The 19,413-nt window shown below is 37.1% G+C and overlaps 5 protein-coding genes across 6 annotated transcripts in view; 2 read left to right on the forward strand and 3 right to left on the reverse strand.

Annotated features, from left to right (window-relative positions):
• LOC6645260 (neurobeachin-like protein 1) overlaps positions 1 to 13,064 on the forward strand; it is a 35,027-nt gene extending 21,963 nt beyond the window's left edge. For both annotated transcript variants that reach the window (XM_047011822.1, XM_047011823.1), the window contains 11 exons: positions 5,545 to 5,688; positions 5,753 to 6,140; positions 6,212 to 6,380; positions 6,445 to 6,569; positions 6,639 to 6,946; positions 7,005 to 7,285; positions 7,351 to 7,702; positions 7,768 to 8,230; positions 8,304 to 8,418; positions 12,557 to 12,734; positions 12,815 to 13,064. In XM_047011822.1, coding sequence (XP_046867778.1) covers positions 5,545 to 5,688; positions 5,753 to 6,140; positions 6,212 to 6,380; positions 6,445 to 6,569; positions 6,639 to 6,946; positions 7,005 to 7,285; positions 7,351 to 7,702; positions 7,768 to 8,230; positions 8,304 to 8,418; positions 12,557 to 12,734; positions 12,815 to 12,980 — 2,689 coding nt within the window. In that variant the 3' untranslated portion in view covers positions 12,981 to 13,064. The remainder of the gene's footprint in view (positions 1 to 5,544; positions 5,689 to 5,752; positions 6,141 to 6,211; positions 6,381 to 6,444; positions 6,570 to 6,638; positions 6,947 to 7,004; positions 7,286 to 7,350; positions 7,703 to 7,767; positions 8,231 to 8,303; positions 8,419 to 12,556; positions 12,735 to 12,814) is intronic.
• On the reverse strand, positions 110 to 1,058 carry LOC6645311 (cuticle protein 7). Its single transcript, XM_002068161.3, has 2 exons — positions 1,012 to 1,058; positions 110 to 943 (listed from the first exon to the last, which is right to left on the reverse strand). The coding sequence occupies exons 1-2, from the start codon at positions 1,021 to 1,023 to the stop codon at positions 338 to 340; spliced, it is 618 nt and encodes a 205-aa protein (XP_002068197.1). The 5' UTR covers positions 1,024 to 1,058; the 3' UTR covers positions 110 to 337.
• Positions 4,344 to 5,337, forward strand: LOC6645312 (larval cuticle protein A3A). Its single transcript, XM_002068162.2, has 3 exons — positions 4,344 to 4,358; positions 4,441 to 4,627; positions 4,781 to 5,337. The coding sequence occupies exons 1-3, from the start codon at positions 4,344 to 4,346 to the stop codon at positions 5,302 to 5,304; spliced, it is 726 nt and encodes a 241-aa protein (XP_002068198.1). The 3' UTR covers positions 5,305 to 5,337.
• Positions 13,065 to 15,826: 2,762 nt separating the features above from the next.
• Positions 15,827 to 16,792, reverse strand: LOC6645315 (neural/ectodermal development factor IMP-L2). The gene is made up of 3 exons (XM_002068165.4): positions 16,481 to 16,792; positions 15,935 to 16,420; positions 15,827 to 15,860 (listed from the first exon to the last, which is right to left on the reverse strand). Exons 1-3 carry the CDS (start codon positions 16,787 to 16,789, stop codon positions 15,846 to 15,848), a joined length of 810 nt encoding a protein of 269 aa, XP_002068201.2. The 5' UTR covers positions 16,790 to 16,792; the 3' UTR covers positions 15,827 to 15,845.
• Positions 16,793 to 17,826: 1,034 nt separating this feature from the next.
• LOC124460619 lies at positions 17,827 to 18,921 on the reverse strand. The gene has a single exon (XM_047011824.1). The coding sequence runs from the start codon at positions 18,056 to 18,058 to the stop codon at positions 17,963 to 17,965; it is 96 nt and encodes a 31-aa protein (XP_046867780.1). The 5' UTR covers positions 18,059 to 18,921; the 3' UTR covers positions 17,827 to 17,962.
• Positions 18,922 to 19,413: the final 492 nt, after the last annotated feature.

Genomic DNA, 19,413 nt, shown 5'->3' on the forward strand with positions numbered 1-19,413 from the left:
AAATGAATAAACAATTTGGAGATTTTTTTTTTTTTTTTTTTGTTTTCTTTTATTGTACCGAAATTTTTATTCAGTAAATGCAGTATTTAATTTACTAAGATTTGCCGTAGATAGCTGTTCTCCAGAACAACACTATATATACATATAGGGGAAGGGAGTTTTGGTTGGGGTATTTAAACCTATTTGGAGGCAACAGCATTTGCACGACATTTCTGCTAATGGCAGAGCGAAAGTTAGAAAGATGAAGATGATGAAAAATAAGGAGCATTATAACTATTTAACAACGGTCTATAAGATCGGTGGACCCTTAATTGTGTTCTGTTGGTTGCTGGTTTGCTTAGTAGTGTCCGGCCAAACTGAGACCAGGAGCAGAGGCGTATCCAATTTTAGTCAGAGCAGGAACAGCGGCCACAGCCAAAGCGGGCTTAGCAATGGCCACACCCTTCTTCTCGACAATTGCATTGAATCCATTGATTTTGTCAGCGGTATAGGTTACCTTGCGAATGGTGCCATCGGGTTCGGCCAAAGAGTAACTACCCTGAACGACACCATTGACCAGAGTCTCCTCCTGTTGCTTGGAATCGCCAGTGTGTTGATCGGTTACTCCATATGAGAAACTGTATTGAGGATTGGGATCATATGGTTCCGGCACGGCAACCTTAGCCACAGCTAAAGCTGGAGCCGGTGCAGCCAATAAAGTTGGAGCAGCTAGCAATTTGGGTGCATATGAGATGGCAGGAGCAGCCAGCAATTTGGGTCCAGTGGCATACGAGATGGCAGGAGCAGCTAACAATTTGGGTGCAGCATACGAAATGGCAGGAGCAGCTAGAAGTTTAGGGCCAGTGGCATATGAGATGGCCGGTGCGGACAACAAGGAGGGGCCATAAGGATCGATGGGTAGAGCCTGGGTTACCGACAGCGCCAGTCCAAGAACGAACAACGTCTACATGGAAATGGAGAGAAGAGATCCTTGTATAAAAATCCTTTGGTGTGGCTTTGTGAATGCCTTACCTGGGCAATCATATTGAGAGCGGAGGAGACTTTTGGATGCAAGGAAGCGACTGCTTTAGCTTGAGAGCTTGTGGTCTGTACTGCAAGAACTCAACTTGACTGTTTGATGCATTTTTCAGTGGACTTTTCAGTTTTATATTCGTTTCGTTGGCAAAGTTTTTCCACCACTTAAAGACCTCCCCGGCCCCCTTGGCAACCCGTTGCACTTACACCTACTAACTCGCCTTCTATTAACTGGCCAATCTATAGGCTAAATGACAATTGCGATTACTTGCATTTTGTGCTGTATGTAAGCTTACTCTGACCAATCTCATCGGTGCTTCGATTTCATGTTTTTTGGTGCAGATTTCATCATGGTGGTGCGTTGTCTGTTTTTTCTTTACTCAATGGAGTACCTCTCTCTCACTCTCTATACACCGACAACAGTCTCCAATTCGAAGAGTGAGAGACCAAGACTAGTTTAGCGAATGGGAACTGCAAATCTGGTTTTATTTTTGGACAAATTCTCAAGTTCTCTAACTTTTTACGATTTGTCGTCTGATGTAATAGTCGCATGGTGTTGAGGCATTCATTGGCAAAAACAAGACCATTCAATTCAGTCTAATTACAAGACCAAATATTAGTAGAAGAACAGAAAACCAAAAAGAAAAACTGAGACAGTCGGCCCTGGATTAAACAATGTTGTCTCACCAATTTTCCGACTAACTTGCCCTTAAATGGACACTAAATGCAAATTGTATACAGTTAATTTTTGTAATCAATTTAATTACAATTACAATTAAACAAGAAGGAAGGACATAGCACAACAAGCAATAAGATATTCCGTGCACACAATACTGTGATTTCTTCCGGCTGCAAAAACATCCGTGCCAGTGACCGTTAAAATGTCTATCATTTGGTATGCCTTCACTTTTATTGCCCGCACTGTGGGCTGTGTGTGTATTGAATTTGTAGCCAACAAGTGGCAAGGTCGTTCGAAGAAAATAAAAGCTGGCTGATTATTTAGTCAAAAAAGGCACGCACTAAGGACACACCCAAAGTATTAAGCTGATGGTAATTTCCACAAGTAAATTTGAACCCTTAATTTAAATGCATATCTTACACCAAGACGCCAATTAGGTTTCGATTTCAAAAATGTATTTCAAATTTCGAGTCATTATTACTTTTTTGACCATGTTGTGCTTATACTTTACTCTATCAAGTGTTTTTTGAGCCCATAATTTTCTTGGCCCTTTCATTATTGCCTTTGTATATTAATCTAATTTTGGAGATTTCATAAAATGCTTTTGCAAAAAAGAAAGTTTTCAGAGCCTATTTAAAGTTTGCCGAAAGTGATGAATATTTTTCATTGCTTTTTTTTGTGACCTCATTTATTTCAAGTCATAAACTATAACTATATAATATTCTTGCTTCAAAAAACTTACTGAAAGTTTAAGAATATTTTTAGTTCAGGCTTGGACTTACCGAACATATATCCGTTTATAGTCTCCTACGAATACTGCGGATCCTAAACTGTTTAATCTTGTTTTGTTCTTTGTGAAGTCTAACCAAAACTGAAAAGATAAAGTTCTCTCTTCTGAATGACAATATGCAGTAATAATTTGACAATCTTTGTGTATTTACCCAATATGAAACTTTGAAATGTATATACTTCACTTTGCTTAAAGTTCGCTAAAGAACATCCTACAAGCTTAGACTGGAGCAATGTGGTGCATGGCTTCTTTAAACTGATATTATTCAATTTTAAGGCAATCGGTAGCAAAGTAACGAAGTTATTGATAAAACTTTACTGTTTTCGACTGATCTTTCCTATGGGACCTAATACGACATATTCATCCGATATTGATCCAATTTTGTATAGTCATTAAGAGGTTTATAAAAGTAACAAATATTTATGACAATGGCTCAGAAAATAACGAAGTTATGAAAAAAAGTCACTTTTTAAAGGGGACTATGTGATAGAGTTAGGGAACTATATGATCTAGTTCTCCGATCCGTATTGTTAGCTGAATATAGAAGACTAGCTCTTACGGTCTAAGAGGAATCGCTGATCCAGATGGACGGATATGGCTATATGAACTCATCTCGTACTGATCAAGAATATATGTATGTAAATTCTTTATAAAACAGCATATTTTTTGGAGGTCACACACGGGTTAACAAACAACACATTTACAATCAAGCCAGCAGAAGCAAAAGGTACCAAAACGAAGCCAGCTTTAGCTTGGACGAGGCTATCTTATACTTATTGCTTCATGGAGCGATCTAAACAAAACTTTGTGAACTCTCGAGTCCAGAAAACTTGACTTCGACTGATCGTTTCAGTGGCAACCATTTCATCAGATGCTCTGGACAACTCAAGAAGTTAATCTACATAGTATATGTAGCTTCAAACATGTTTTTAATCCCAATAATGTTTAAGGGATTGATCATTTTGATTAAAAACATTCATACTTTATCATGTCAGAGAGTGTTTTTCTCAGTGTTGGAAACATCGGGCCAATTTTTGAATGCGTGCTTTGAAAGTACAAGAGCACAGAGTACAACTAGGAAAGAGTGTGTAATTTGAAATTTTCCATTAAAGGGAAGAGGCTGAGGGTCAATAACTCTCACGTTCTGGAACTCCATTTCACAAGATATATCCAGGGACCTCTAGGTCTACGAGAAGCAATCAATTTGACTTTTCAAACCAACATAAGTTCCAAATGAAAAATGAAGTGGAAAACTTGAAACAATTGAAAAATACTTTCAACAATTTGATTTCTTATTACATATTTCTTGTGAGTTACGTATGCAAGTTTTATTGTGAGTTTAACATGGTTTAAAAGAATATTGAAGCCATTGTCATTGATGGCACATACAACATACGCGCGGACAAATACAAAATAAACGTTTAAAGACAAACATAAAATAATCAAAAAAATAAAATAAAGTAAAATAATGAAATCAAAGCAAAATCGCATTCACTTTCAACACCAATCACACGAAACGGTTTGGTCATGTGCCATGGGCCACCGAATTGATCCAAAAACAAAAACTCATACTGCAAAAGAAAAAAACGACCAAAGGCAACGGAAAATTGACTTACGTGATGGGAATTTGGATCATCCTTCCCCAAAAAGCAGAGTAGACAGACGCAGCCAAAACTAGTCGGATCGGGGGAGTAACAATGGCTTCCACAGATGGGTTACAAATTGAAGGCAAATGTTGCGAATAATTTCCGGCGGTGGGCGTTTTTTGTGTATAAAAGACGTCGCCGCTTTGGTAAAGGTATGTCAGTTCAATTTGGTTAACCGACGACGGTGGCAATTAACGAAACCCTAAACCCTACAATGTATCTTTTGACGGTAAGGAAACAACAACAAGATGAGGATTCGGCTTGTTTCATCAGTGGATAAACAATTTGATTGGATCAATTATTTCGCTTAGGTTGTTGCTGTTCTCTCCTCGATGGCTCTATCGGGCGCCCAGGCTGGTCTGGCACCCTTGGCCGCAGCACCAGGAGCATTGGCCTATTCTACCCATCTGGGAGCTGGACCATTGTTTGCACCGGGTGCTTATTCAGCGCCTTTTGGTTACTCTGCACCATTGTTAGCTAGTCCTGCTCCATACGCTGGTTTGCCTTTGGCTGCTCGTTTCGCTGCTCCAGTTGCTGCTCCTTTGGCTGCCCGTTTCGCTGCTCCAGTTGCTGCACCTTTTGCTGCTCCTCTGACCGGTCCAGTTGCTGCTCCATTGGCTGCTCCAGTTGCCGCTCCTTTTGCTGCTCCAGTTGCCGCTCCTTTGGCTGCTCCTCTTGCTGCTCCAGTTGCTGCTCCTTTGGCTGCTCCTCTTGCTGCTCCAGTTGCTGCTCCTTTGGCTGCTCCCTTGGCTGCTCCAGTTGCCGCTCCTTTGGCTGCTCCCTTGGCTGCACCAGTTGCCGCTCCTTTGGCTGCTCCAGTTGCCGCTCCCATCGCAACTGAAATTGTTGATGCCCATCCCCAATACAAATATGCTTACAATGTCCAAGACGTTCTGACTGGTGACTCCAAGACACAAGAGGAGACCCGTGATGGTGATATTGTACGTGGTTCATACTCTTTGATCGAACCCGATGGTTCTCGTCGTATTGTTAGCTACTACGCTGATCCCATCAATGGATTCAATGCCGTTGTCCAAAAGGATGTCCCAGTTGCTGCTGTTGAAGCCGTTGCTCCCGTTGTGGCCAAGACAATTGCTGCTCCTGTAGCTGCTACACCCTTAGTGGCACCAGCTCCAGTGCTTGCCAAAACTTTAGCCGGCCCCATTGTTGTCTAAAAAAGAAAAACAAGGAGAGAGAGATGATAGAGAAATTGCCAAAAGATTTTCATTTGTATATATTCGATTAAGAGCATTGCCGTAAAACTTTAACCCCAAAAAATAAACCGAAACTTGTAACTGAAATCATGAAATTGACTTTTTTCTAACAACTGCAACTAAATTTATTTGTATCTCTTCTGATAAAACTTTGAGATGATTTTTCTAAAACAATTTTCTGTTTAATATTTTCTTTTGTAGAGAGTTTGGCAAAGAGTTCTGGAAACTGTCACCTCATGAGAATGTGACCCGCATGCGTCTGAAACTGGAGCCACAGCTCTATCCAAATAATCATGAGAATGCCGCCAATTTGCGTGATAATGCCACCAATGCATACGATACAAAGTAAGCGAAAAACAAAGTGGGAATTTTTCAATGGAATATGATAATGTTTTCTGTTTTTGTTTAGAAAAATATCAGAACTCGATTCAACCATCAAGAATGCTGTGGTACGTGATTTTCTCGTTGACGATGAGAGCCAACAGCTGGAGGAGGAGCTACGCCTGCTAATTGAGACACAGTCACAGCAGGATGTGGCATTAGAGAAGCTAGTCATATCACAGGAATGTGAATTAATCACTCTAATGACCAAGGTCAAGGGACGCATCGAAGTGAATCAAAGTGCGTTCATTTTTGTTGATCTAAGTCCACTCTCGGAGGACTCATCGAAGCATGATTTTCGTTTTCACATCAATAAAATTCGAGAAGTTCATTTGCGGAAGTATAATTTAAGGCGAAGTGCATTGGAAATCTTTCTGATTGATCAGACAAGCTATTTTCTTAATTTTACAACAAAGGTAATTTCAAAGACAAGACTGATGTGAGACTTGGGACTAAAAAATTGATTCGCCATTTTCTTGTATGATAGGTTCGCAATAAAGTTTTTACCAAAATCGTTGGCCTTCATCCATCAAATATATTATATGGCTCTGGACGTTCACCGGCTGAGCTATTGAAGACTTCGGGACTCACACAGCGTTGGGTCAATCGAGAAATCTCAAACTTTGAGTACCTGATGTATCTAAATACCATAGCTGGTGAGATTTACTACTTGAAAAGTTTTAAATTAAAGACTAAAACTAATTTTCAATGATTTTTAAGGACGTTCATATAATGATCTAAGTCAGTATCCTGTCTTTCCATGGATATTAGCCGACTATACCAGTGATGTATTGGATCTAACAGATCCTAAATCCTTTCGTGATCTATCCAAACCCATTGGTTGTGTAAGTAACTTGAGACTATTTTTAAATAAATTTATATATTTATATATTCTCTAACCAATGTCTGAATAGATTAATCCCAAAAACGAAGCGGAAGTTCGCAGTAAATATGATTCCTTTGAGGATCCATCGGGGGCCATACCTAAGTTTCATTATGGTACACATTATTCCAATTCGGCTGGAGTACTTCATTATCTGTTGCGTGTAGAGCCCTTCACATCGCTGCACGTTGAACTGCAGAGCGGTCGTTTCGATGTGGCTGATCGGCAATTTCATTCGATACCGCAAACTTGGAAATTACTTATGGATAATCCAAATGATGTTAAAGAACTGATTCCAGAGTTCTTCTATTTTCCAGAGTTTTTGAAAAATATGAACAAGTAAGTGAGAACTTTTGCAATAAGCCAGTAATAATCAAATGTCATATTTCAATTTTAGATTTGATTTGGGTCACCTGCAAATTACCAAGGAAAAGGTTGACGATGTGTTACTACCTCCATGGGCTTCCACACCAGAAGAATTTATATCCATACATCGACGATCTCTTGAATCGGAGTATGTGAGTCAACATCTGCACAATTGGATTGATTTAATATTCGGATACAAGCAGAAAGGTTCCAAGGCAGTGGAGGCCTTGAATGTATTCTATTATTGCTCCTATGAAGGTGCCGTTGACCTCGATAAGATAACCAATGCGGTGGAAAGAGAGGCTGTTGAAGGTTTGTTCCGTTGTGCCTTCTTGTGGATTGACACACGGTTAATATATTTCACTTTGGCATTTCAGGAATGATAAATAACTTTGGTCAGGTGCCATCACAATTATTGCGTGAGCCACATCCACGTCGCCTCACACAGGACGAGAGTGCATTGAAGCTGGTGCGTGCCGAGCTACGCCGTCCTGATCTTACACAGTTTTTGGACAAGATTGTTCAATACTACTGTGAATTGTCCACGCCCAAAGATCCCATTGTTTTCCTAAGTCCTCCAAGAAGTCCGCCACGCTCATTCCTGCAATTAAGTCCTGATGTTCTGGTCAGTCTATCGAAAAATGCCATCTTGGGCTGCAATTCCTGGTTGTCGTTCGACAAGGAGCAGGGATTTTTATTAGAGATCGATGCCACCACTACTAATCTAAAGTATGTATTCCTTGGTGACACATCGATTGAAGCTAACACTTTCACAATTATTAATGTTTTCACAGAAATCGCAAGAGAGTCTTTGGTCCCTTCCATCCATCACAGCAAATTCACTCACAATTGTTCGCTGTTAGCACGGATGGCAAACTTTTGTATGCCGGCGGAATTTGGGATAACTCCCTGAGGATTTATAATTTAAACAAAGGCAAAGTGGTGGCTTCTGTTACACGTCATTTGGACATTATCACCTGTCTGGCTCTTGACAATTGTGGTTCGTATTTGGTAACTGGTTCACGAGATTGCACATGCATTGTGTGGAGCATTCAATGGAATCAACAGAGTGCTGGACACTCCAGCAACATACCAGGCCATGTCCTGACAGGCCAATCGTATATGCAAACAATCTCCCAACTCAATACACAAAATAGTTTTGCACCAAAACCATTGAATGTGCTCTATGGTCATGATAATGCAGTTTCTAGTGTGGCCATCTATACTGAATTGGATTTGGTGGTCTCCGGATCGTTGGTAAGTTGAATATACATATGAGGAATTTCCATTGAAAATTTATTGAACAATTTGTTTTTTTCCACTTTTTAAGGATGGCACTGTCAATGTGTATACCCTACAGGAGGGTCAATTTGTGAGAACTCTTAAGCCAATCGGATGCACAGAGTCGTGTGTGCAAATCTCCTTTCTCACGGTCTCCTATCAAGGTACTTATCAGCCTATAACTATGCAACAGATTTTTATTAAACAGTTTAGGTCTCAAATTGTTGTTGCGCCTGCCTGCAAAAAGACTGAGAGAAAAGTTTCGTTAGAAAGAGATGCAATTAAAAGGCATAAACAAATATAGATTTCTTTTCTCCATGCTTCATTCTTTATGCTAGTTTATTGTTTAGCACACAATAATCAGAAATAATTACTAATTCATAGCAAAGGCTCTTTGAGGCTCCATTAATTATAGAACTGTACTTAAGTACATTCGTGTATAGTATATATATGGTTAAAACCTGATCTGTTTAAGAGAGTATTTGCGATATTACATCACTTGAATTTCTTTCCATTTCATTACATACCTTGCGTAAATCAAAACGCAACATTTGTAAATCCATTAAATATATTTCTACTCACTCTACTGCTAATCATAATTAATTACCAAGGTCTTGGATCTGGTTTCTAACCACAATGCGGCTAGCAAATGCAAAATGGATCAGTTAAAGCTTCTCTCCCACATTGCCGCAATATGTTTAATCAACTTAGCTCAGTGTCGAAAGTGAATTCTTCTCTACCCTAGCTCTAGGTATAGTATAGTGTTAAAATGACCCACTTCGCTAAATCAAAAAAAAAAAAAAAGCCAAGTGGAGGGAGAAAAATAAACTCATCATCATTGTCATTGGTATACATCGAGCCCCAAAACACTCACGTGACATACAATGGAAAAGGCAACGACAGCGGGAGCTATGTCAATGTCCAATTATGTTTGAGAAGCAAGCAATCAAGTAATTTAATCAGCATCGTATTGTCTTATCACCAATTTCCAAATGCGACGCAATTTCCAAGAATCACGTGATTCTTATACCCTGTTATGTCTATGCATAAAGTATAATAAAATTGATGAAGTTTCACTCAAAGCAATGCAGCAGCATAAACTGTGAAATTATTCTAGATAATACCAATATAGAGTATCTCTAAAATCTGTTTCAATTTCAATAATAATGAAATTTTACAACTCATTTTTTTCAAGCGTTACTGATAATCTGAGCTAAATAGAAAAAGAACTTTGATCATGGCCTTTTTTCAAAATCACTTTATCGTGAAAAAAAAGTGACAATTCATTTCATTTTATATATAACACGATGAATTTCTGTACAGACAGTCAGATTGAGTGTATTTATTATTATTACTTTTGTTTTTTCCAATCATTGTCATTATTATTTATTGTTATTTAAGAAAAATAGAGGCCGGGCCGAGTGGGGCTATCTTTGACAGAGTGACGTAGTTTCTGTGCATACGTTCGCAAATTCCATGACTGGACCCCCCTTATCAGTCGGCCCTAAATGAAATCACTCAACTTCAATGAAAATGTGAAACATCTTTTTCAATAAGATGATTGAATGACAGTGATTTATACATATATGTGAAACACACAACGTATTTACGATTTAGAATTTATAGAGATAGGTATTCTGTGAAATTTTGTGTAACATTTCAACCCTTTTCATTTATTTGTATATACAATTGGCATATCTAGCTCATTTTGATAGGAGAAATCGGCCATTTGAGGGGGTCAAACGTATTTGGATATTGAAATTTAACGAGTTTCTAAGGTGAAATTTCAAAATATCCAGTGGAGGAACCTCTAGATTCCTAGGAAAGGTGCTTAGGAAAACCTATATGCCTATGCCTTTTGATCGAATTACATGATTCTTAAAGTAATGTCTTAATTTCTAGAAGTTGCCAGGTAAGAATTCTTTTCATAAAGATTTGCAATTACACTTAAACTTTTACTATCTATCCATCTACTATACAAATAGTATATAGATTTAAATACACGGCAATCTTTAAACTTTGGTACTTGATATAAAAAATTTTTTTAAACTTTAGCACTTGAAATGAAGATTATCGCAAATGGCACGCCCCTCTTATCAGGTTTTTTTTTTAAATATTTATAGATTTTACTTGTTTTAAGTATTTAACTAGCCATACCTACCTCAAGATACTCTTTAAAATTTGTAATATAAAACTAACAATTAATTAGTTTTACTATCAACTTTATCTCTCAAATATATGTATATTGCCATATATGTACAGTGAAACCTCGATATAACGAACTTCGTTATAACGAAAAACCCAATATAACGAATTTTTTGTTAAGTCCCTTGAAAGGACTAAGGTTTTACATTTCAGTACCTATAGCGAATCAATAGATATAACGAATAATTTTGCGATCCCCCTCAGATTCGTTATATCGAGGTTTCACTGTATTATATGTACATAATTCTCTTTATGTTGAGGCTGATCAAGACATTTGCACTGAGTACAAAAAAGAAAAAAAACGCATTATCAAAAAATTAATTAAAGCGTACATACATATGAATGTGTTATGTGTTATACATACATACATTTGCGTTTAATATTTCTTGATTTTGATAAGCAATTATTTGTTCTGCTCGAACTCGAATCAATTCAATTAGAGAGGCCCTATTAAGATACCCCATCCAATTGCTGAGCGTCGCCATTCATTGATTAACTATATCAGCTCAATGAATATATGTACAATATGGTTTGTTGTATTTACACACACACACACATATACACACATAGAAAAACTAACTGCGTATGTACATATGTACACGTTCATGGTGTGTCGTTTCAACCAAATGGGATCAAATCAAAACCAAATGAACCCAATTAGCTAGCCAGCAAGCTTCACGTACATATATGAACATATATACATACGTATACCCTGTATCCGTATGGGTTTCAAATGGGTTTTCAATTGTTTCATTTAATAGAAAGCGTCATGGATCTAGTCCTGCCACTTTAGAATGACCCTTGACTCCGATATACAGGCTTAACCAATTCACTTTTTAGCACTTTCCGTTCTATATCTAATATTTAAATTTGCGATTATAATATTAAGAATGTTATCTCAATCGTTGTATTTTCAATTTGGTTTTGAGACTTCTCTAGTTAGGCCTGTTCTCGTTTCAGATTCGGAATATTTTTGACGGAATCGTATTTTGTTGAAGTTATTCGCTTTCATATCGTTTGGCTTTGAGTGCCTTAGTGAAATAAAAAAATTGTAAATTGCCTTAATATTTTCTGAAAATTATGCCTTTTAAATATTTTTCTATTAATCTGTAGTATGTTGAGAACAAATCGAAGTATTAGTTGATAAATTCGTTCTAAACATTAATTAGAAGAATTATTCTTAGCAGGCAATCAAAAAATTGAATGTGAAAAAGTTTTTACAGCAGTCGAAATTGAATTGAGCCTTTTCTCGTTTCAAAATGTTTTCAATCGAAATGCTTAGGCCACTTCTTATGGTTTGACAATATACGTCAAATGAATTCGATGTAAAATTAAATTAATTTGCCAGGACTAGAATTGAAATAGTTTATAAACCTTTCAGAAAGAAAACCTGTTCTATTTTTGTTCAGGGTTTTGCACTTAAAAACAAATTTTACTTACATAATTATAAAGCTTGGAAACTCGGTATAGTAGGCGAAACAAAAATGTTTTAATCTAAGGTTCGAAAACGTAAACGATTGAAATTTCACTCGGAATTGAGAACAGTAAACGAGAAGAGGCCTAATTATTTGGGAGATTGGTTTTATAGACCCCTTGATGAGTCCATTTTGAGCCCTGGTGTTGACGTTTTTCTGAATTCGATTAAAAAACTCGACACGAAAACAAATCGTCTACAATCTAAGAAATGATTTATAAACGATTGGCGCACTATTAAACCTTTAAAATTAGTCGTTCATTATTAACTGATTAACTAACTGATTAACTGAAGAGGTCATTAGCATTTGATCAAAATAATTAGCTGAGCTATGACTATTTGATGGTGTAAATTCACATATGTATATATAATTAGAAATTTGCTGTTTCGGTAAATATTAGTTGCAGTCTATTCGAAACTTAGGCTATAGTAAAAAGGAATCATTGCCCCACATTCCGCTATATTTGTAAGATGAGCTGTCATAAGGCTGAGATGCATCGTCGGCGATAATAATGATGCACCTATGTATGTATGTCCTAGTGTTTATCAGCTAAGCTAAGTCTGACGTCAGTAGCTTAATGAAATGTTTCTTGCTTTTTGTTTTTGCCTTCTCACTCTCGTAGGTCATATTGCCTTCAGTGCTCTGGATGATGCCTCACATTCAGTGCATGTCTATAGCATAAATGGAGCCAGCCTGGGCTCAAAGTATGTGTCTGGTCGTGTTACTGGATTGGCAACTGCATCCGATTATTTAGTTGTGGCCGATGATGCTGGTGATATAACAATGAGCCGACTGCATGGGTAAGCAAAACATTCAAACATAGACAATATTAAATCTAAATAAAACTATTTTGTATATTGTTTCCATCTAATTCTGTTAGGCTAAAACCCGTATTTGACATTCCACTGCATGTACCCATTCAGACTGTGGTGGTTACACCAGGAAATACGCACATTCTGGCACCGTTACGTGATGGACGTATGGCCGTAGTGGCCGTACAGATACCATCCGGCGGTAATAAAAAGCATTCCGTGCTCAATGTGTAGAACAAATTAACGAATGAATAAGGAAAACTCTTTCAATTCCAAAAAGAAAACACAAGACGCAGCCACATTTAGTTTTTTTTTTTCGATAATAATTTGTTTTTTTCTCTTCTAAATTTTACAATACCAATTGTCTATAACGTTTTTTTTTTCGTTTCTTTTTACATATGCCTAAACAAACTATTTAAAATTTTTTCTAAATACTTTTCTTTTTTTTTATATTTGACCGAATTTTGCTTTCTAATGTAATGTAAGTTGTGTATGTATGTTAAATTGTGTGTGTTAAATAGATATGGAAAAGTCACTTTTGATTTGATATATGAAATTATAATTATTGCCCAGCGTCGTCACCCTTATAAATATAAGTATTCCCCCTCCCCCCGTATTATGGGGAATGCCGATTTTCCATTACGTTAAGAAGAAGACGAAGAAGCCGAAGGCTAAATTGAATCGTGCACACTGACACATAAGTGTCTATCTATCTATCTATCTAGCTATATGTTATAGTAATTATATATACACATATAAATTCTTTCACTTATCTAATCTAAACATTGCCCACAAAAAAAAAAAAAAAAAAAAAAACAGAAGCAAAAAAGAAAAAAACTGATACTTCATTTCCTTTCTGACCATTGATCATTTGTCTCAACGTGGGGTGAGTGCGCACCTTTCAAACTAATTCCAGTTGAATCCATATCAATCATAGGTACATACATATATACATACATACATATGTATGCCAGAACCAGAAATGAGTTGACATCAAACCCCAGACCAAGCATAGAAACAGCTAGACCTGCACTGAAACTGGATTACACCTGGTAGCACAATTCACTTTGTCAACTCAACTGATGACTCACGAAAAACGCTGACTTTCAAATTGATTCACAAAAAAAGCCAAGTGGGAAATGGCACTAGCAACAATCGACGAGTTAGCTCTAGGCAAAAAAAAAAAAAAAAAAACTTTCATTGTACTTTACCGGTCAGTGATCTGCTTCTATTCTCTTTATGTGGTTAGATTCCCCCATACCGCCCCCCTCCCCCTTGTAAAGTGTGTTGTTTACTCATTAACAAAAGTTTTTTCTTTCAACACGCAAACAAACTCCTCACTCCATTCCTTTAATGATTAACAAATAGTATTTGAAAATTTTCAAGTATTATTATATATGGCAAACATTTCATCAAAATCCTTTAATTCTTCAAACTAATGTCAAATGTTTGATACTTTCTCAAGGATAAATACAGTAAATATTTTGAATTTAATTGCGTTTTTCCTATTTAAAGTTAACTTGAATACAAAAATTGTCTACGTTGTCATTAAAGTTGCTTGCATTACACTCTCTCTTTTATTTTTTATACAAAAAAATAATAAAAAAAAAAATATAAAAATCCAGCCGTCCCGTATTGAAATTTGCAAATATTTTGGGACAATTGATCGACAATAGAAAGCCAAAATTTACTGAATAAAACATAATATACAATATACACATATAAGTATGTTTATATACCGACCTATAAGTATATATATATATATAGGTCCATTGCAATTCGTTGTTTGTTATGAAAAAAATATAAATACATATATCATGAATGTGTTGTTTTTTTTTTTTTTAATATACAAATATACCTAATGTATAATTGTAAATCAGTTGCTGTAGATATATATTTGTGACCATGATTGTAGATTTTAGATCTATAAACATTCAATAAAGAAGAGAAGAACAAAAAGAAAGACGTTACAAATAATTTGGGCTTAATCGACCAATAATTTTGTTTTGCTTTTATTTCGAAAAAAAAATTATATATTTATATACATATATCTAGCGCTTGGAAACAATTAGAGAAACAACAAGAATATATAAAAAAAAAAGAATAATAATAATACACGACACAATTATTTCAGTTCAAGCTTATTAAATAAAAGATGGTGGTAAAAATATATATGTAATATGATAAGTTTATATGGATGTATGTATGTTTGTATGTATAAATTATCTTAAAAGATAACATTGGAATACTCTGTGTGTGTGTGTGTTTGTGCGTCTGTGTATACGTGTGTATGTGTGTGTGTAGATGAAATTGGTCGATCAATAAATTAATTCTTGAAATGATTTGATGCACATTAAATACGTTAACGAGAATACGACTTGGGTGGTTTCTGTCATTCTTTGTTTTCAGATGCCGTTCATTTGTTTGGTTTTTTGTCTTGTTCTTTGTTTTTTTTTTTTGGCCACTGATTAAGTAAAAGGGCCAAATTACATAAAATACACTAGAGTTTTGCCTGAATTCGTTAGGAACAATCAGTGCTTAATTAAAAGAAACAAACATAAAAAAATTAATTATTCTTCATTGTTTACAAGCTGAGAATAAACTAAAACTAGCAAAAAATTCATCATCATCATCATCAATCGTCGTCGTCATGATGAATGTTGTTTTCTCTGGATTCTTCTTCTCCTTCTTGGATTATCAATAGAAATTAGTTTTATAGTCTAAGCCGGCATTAGATTCGGAATAATAAACTTAAATAATTAAACTGCAAAAGTTTTGTTTTTTTTTCTTCTTAATTCTAATTGTACGTAATTCTGCAAATCGTTTGACCTTTTCTTTGATATTCATTCACCCATTTGTTTTTTTCTTTTTAGTTATTTTTTTTCTTTTGTTGTTTTTTTTTTTTTTGGTTTTTGTTTTTTTTTTTGTTTTTTTTGTTTTTTTTTGTAGAGGTTGTTGTTGGGTTTTTGGGTTTCTTCGACTAAGCATACAGTTTAGTATATAGTGTTTCATGCATCTTCAAAGGCATTTGTCTATCTAACTAACTAGATGAATTTGCTGTCAATCCAATAGCCTTTTTATGTTTTGTTTGTGGAATATTTAATCCTGCTCCTTCTATAAGAAAAGAAATGAAGAAGAAATTAGTCTAAGGAAAAAAAGGGGGGAAGAAAATTCTTCTTTCTACTTACAAGTACGGGATAAACGAAAGTATCGGCAAAATCTCGACCGACTGCATTACGCGCAATACATTTATAGTTGCCCATATCCTCCCATTTGAGGTCTGAGATAAGAAGCTCTCCCGTTGGCAAGACCTTGAATCGATGGCTCTGCTTGATGACTTTATTCTCATTATTCTCCCAAATGATCTCAGAGCGTGGACGAGAATGCACTTTGCAGGGCAGCAACACATTCGAGCCAACCAAATCCAAATGTGTCTTCTCGGTGTAGATAATGCGAGGCTTCTGTGGTCCAGCGAACTGTTTCTCACGCACACCCACATTTGTGTGCGGTGGATGAACCACAGTGCTGGCATATATAGTTTTTGAACCCGTGCGTCCAATGCATGTATAGATTCTTGGCTCACTCAGTACATGGTCAATGATATGCACCGATCTGACCCTCACTATCGCACTGGGTGCACTCTCCATGACGCGATTTGATTCCAAATTATCAATCTGTAATTAATTATTGATTGGTTATCTATCGACATGGACAAGTGGATTGCTTTTGGTTACCTCTGAGAGCGGCATGTGACCGACAATCCATTGAATGGTGGGCACTTGGGAGCCCATCATTTCGCAGGCAATCTCCACTATGGCACCCGGTGATTGTTGCATTTTGGTGGGCGGAGTATTGGTGAATTTCAGCCAATCAACTTCGAAGGGACGTCCTTTGTGCTTGTCCTCAGCCTCAATGGAATTGTCCACATCGTTATCGTTCTCAGTATCATCATTACTATCGTCCACAGTGTCCACTGCCCGACCGTTGGTCCCCAAAAGGCAACTGAACAGCAGCAGTGCTATGGCGCACAGATATAAATTCATTTTCTGCAATTACATAAAAATTTCAGAATTTAGTCGATGTCATGTGACTTGTTTCAGGATCTACTCATAAATAGGTTAATAAACTTTATGACTCGACAGTTTTGATTTATACATATGTATGTATGTATATATTAGCCTGATAAGCCCCCAATGATAATTGCTAATCACATGGCCTGACGACGGCTAAACGCAGCTGCAGCTTAAAAGCTTCATCTCTGATGGTGGTCCATCGTCATTTAAATTCTTATCATTTGTATATTATGATCAAGTTGGAAACAATACAAAAAAAAAAAAATAGATTTGAAAAAACGTAAATATCCCCTGCACACCTTCTTGGCCAGGATTCAAGTTGATTGCTGGCGCAGCGTCCTTTTTGTTACTAATTTCTTGGAAATTGAATTTCACAATGCCACGCGGTTGCACAAAAATAGAACATTCGAAACATTCGCATCTACAAGATACTTGTCACGCAACTAACAAAACCAAACATATTCATATTAATGGATGGAAATCCAAGTGATACAATTTATGTGAAATGTGACGTCAATATCTGTCCAAGCGCGCCCACACAGGCAGCGTGAAAGATTAAGGGCCCACTCGACTACGACACTCTGGTCTTAATGTCTAGACGGGGGTCTGGACGGACAACCAACAGCAGCAGCAGAAGCAGCGTGACCAATTACTTATTTAAATAAATATATGCACACACATATATATACATATATATTTCTTTTACGTCGGCACAGTTTTTGAAGGTGTTAGCATTATGTATACGTATATATATTTAAATACATATATACCCGATGGGCAACGATCGCTCAATCGATTGCTTTAAATCTCACGAATGGTTGGCAAATGTTGCATCAGAAAATTAAATTCAATTTGCCCTTCAATCGGGTTAGTCCGAAAGGGGGAAATTTTCGACTAATTTGGTTTTTCACACTCTCTTTTAGGGGTATGTTAGTCATCGCCCTTACGCAGGGGCTTAAGTAGACTAGACTAGTCTAGACTAGACAACGATAGACACTCACCTTTTTTTGTTAATTTGATTTCTTTTTTTTCTTCCGGTAAAAAATGTTTGCGAATTTCTCCCTAACGCTTAAAAATAAAACAGTCGATCGCGAGATCTGAATGCTGATTTTTTCTTTTTGTTTTTTGAGTGTTAGCTGGTTGTTATGTTATAAAGGAGTTTATCAGCTCTAGATTATGATGACTTCTAGTTTGTGTTTTTTGATTAAAATTCAATAGCAATTGATTTAGCAATGACATATGTCCGACGCGGGATGCCGTCTTGGTGACCTTGTAGCAGATTGGTGGCGGAATCTTGAATATGATTTGCTTATACACGCAGATGCGTAGTATTTATTTCGTAGCTCAGAGTTCACAGAGATTTGGGTCCCGTCTTGAAGAAGATCGTCAGAGATTGGTGTCCAAATGGTAGCGTAAGCGAGCCAGAGAGACAGTCACAGTCAACACAGAGAGACAGCGAGAGAGATAGAGATGGAGAGAGATGGAGAGGAAGAGCGCTAATCGAGCGGAAGCGACTGTATTCTTCTTCTTAGTTTTTTTGAATATGTTTTTTTTTTTAGTTTCTTCAGTGATAATTCGCGTAACGAATGTCTAGATCACGGCCTTGGCACATTCGAACTCTAATTCATATGTATCTCAAATCGCAGATGAAACACCAAAAAAACCCAACAATTCTTTGAAGCGGTTTTTTTTTTGGTTTTTGGTTTTTTTTTTGGATTTTTGTGGCGATTTTTAGGATATATCCTGCAAGTGGGTTTCGATTTCGATATGATCGATATCGGCTTCAGTTGATGGTAGTTGTTGTTGTAGTAAGTTGGCGTGGCACTCGTTTGAATACACAGCGTGGTTCATCGACATTACACAATTGTGAGACTTTGGCTTCGGCTTTACAACACGGTGTAAGTGACGGCGGCGACGGCGGTGGCGATGACGATGGATATCGGTGGCAATAGCAAATCGAAAGAGGAGGAGAGAGGATCGATTGAAGGCAAAATGCACACACACACACAAAAACACACACAAAAAAGGCACAGGCAGAGAGGCAGGCACAGAAGGCACAAAAAGTTGTGTTTAACAGCTGAAAACTGTAACAGAACTGGCTCGATACGATCGCGGGTCTTGAATTTATAGTCGAGCGTCCAAGCCCCGCAGCCGAACTGCCGATGGCCGTTTGCCACTAGGCAGCCGAACACCACCATTATACTCTCGGCCCAGGTCTCAGTCTCACATTCTTAAGAGATAGTGACAGGGACAGGGACAGAGAGGGATTGTGGCAACGGGCAGAGGGGTGGGGGCAGAGCGGCAACAGTTGATCTGTCCGGAACAGAACGGATTCCACCGGCATTTCTATGCTGCCGGCGTTTTTTTTGTTTTTGTTCTTCTTTTTCGTTTATGCCTTTGCAGTCATCGTTGTCTTCGGTTGTCGTCTGGCTTTCGATTTAGCAGAGCATTCCAAGCACATTGTGGTTTAGGAGTAAGTGCAGCCAACAAATTCATTACTAAGAATCCCATCAATTAAAGTTATAGATATGTGTACCTATATATTCTTTGCCAGAAAGTGAAAAGCATTTGGTTCTATGCAGTTTTATCAGGAC

This window comes from Drosophila willistoni (assembly GCF_018902025.1).
Source record: "Drosophila willistoni isolate 14030-0811.24 chromosome XR unlocalized genomic scaffold, UCI_dwil_1.1 Seg143, whole genome shotgun sequence".
NCBI classification, from domain to species: Eukaryota; Metazoa; Arthropoda; class Insecta; order Diptera; family Drosophilidae; genus Drosophila; species Drosophila willistoni.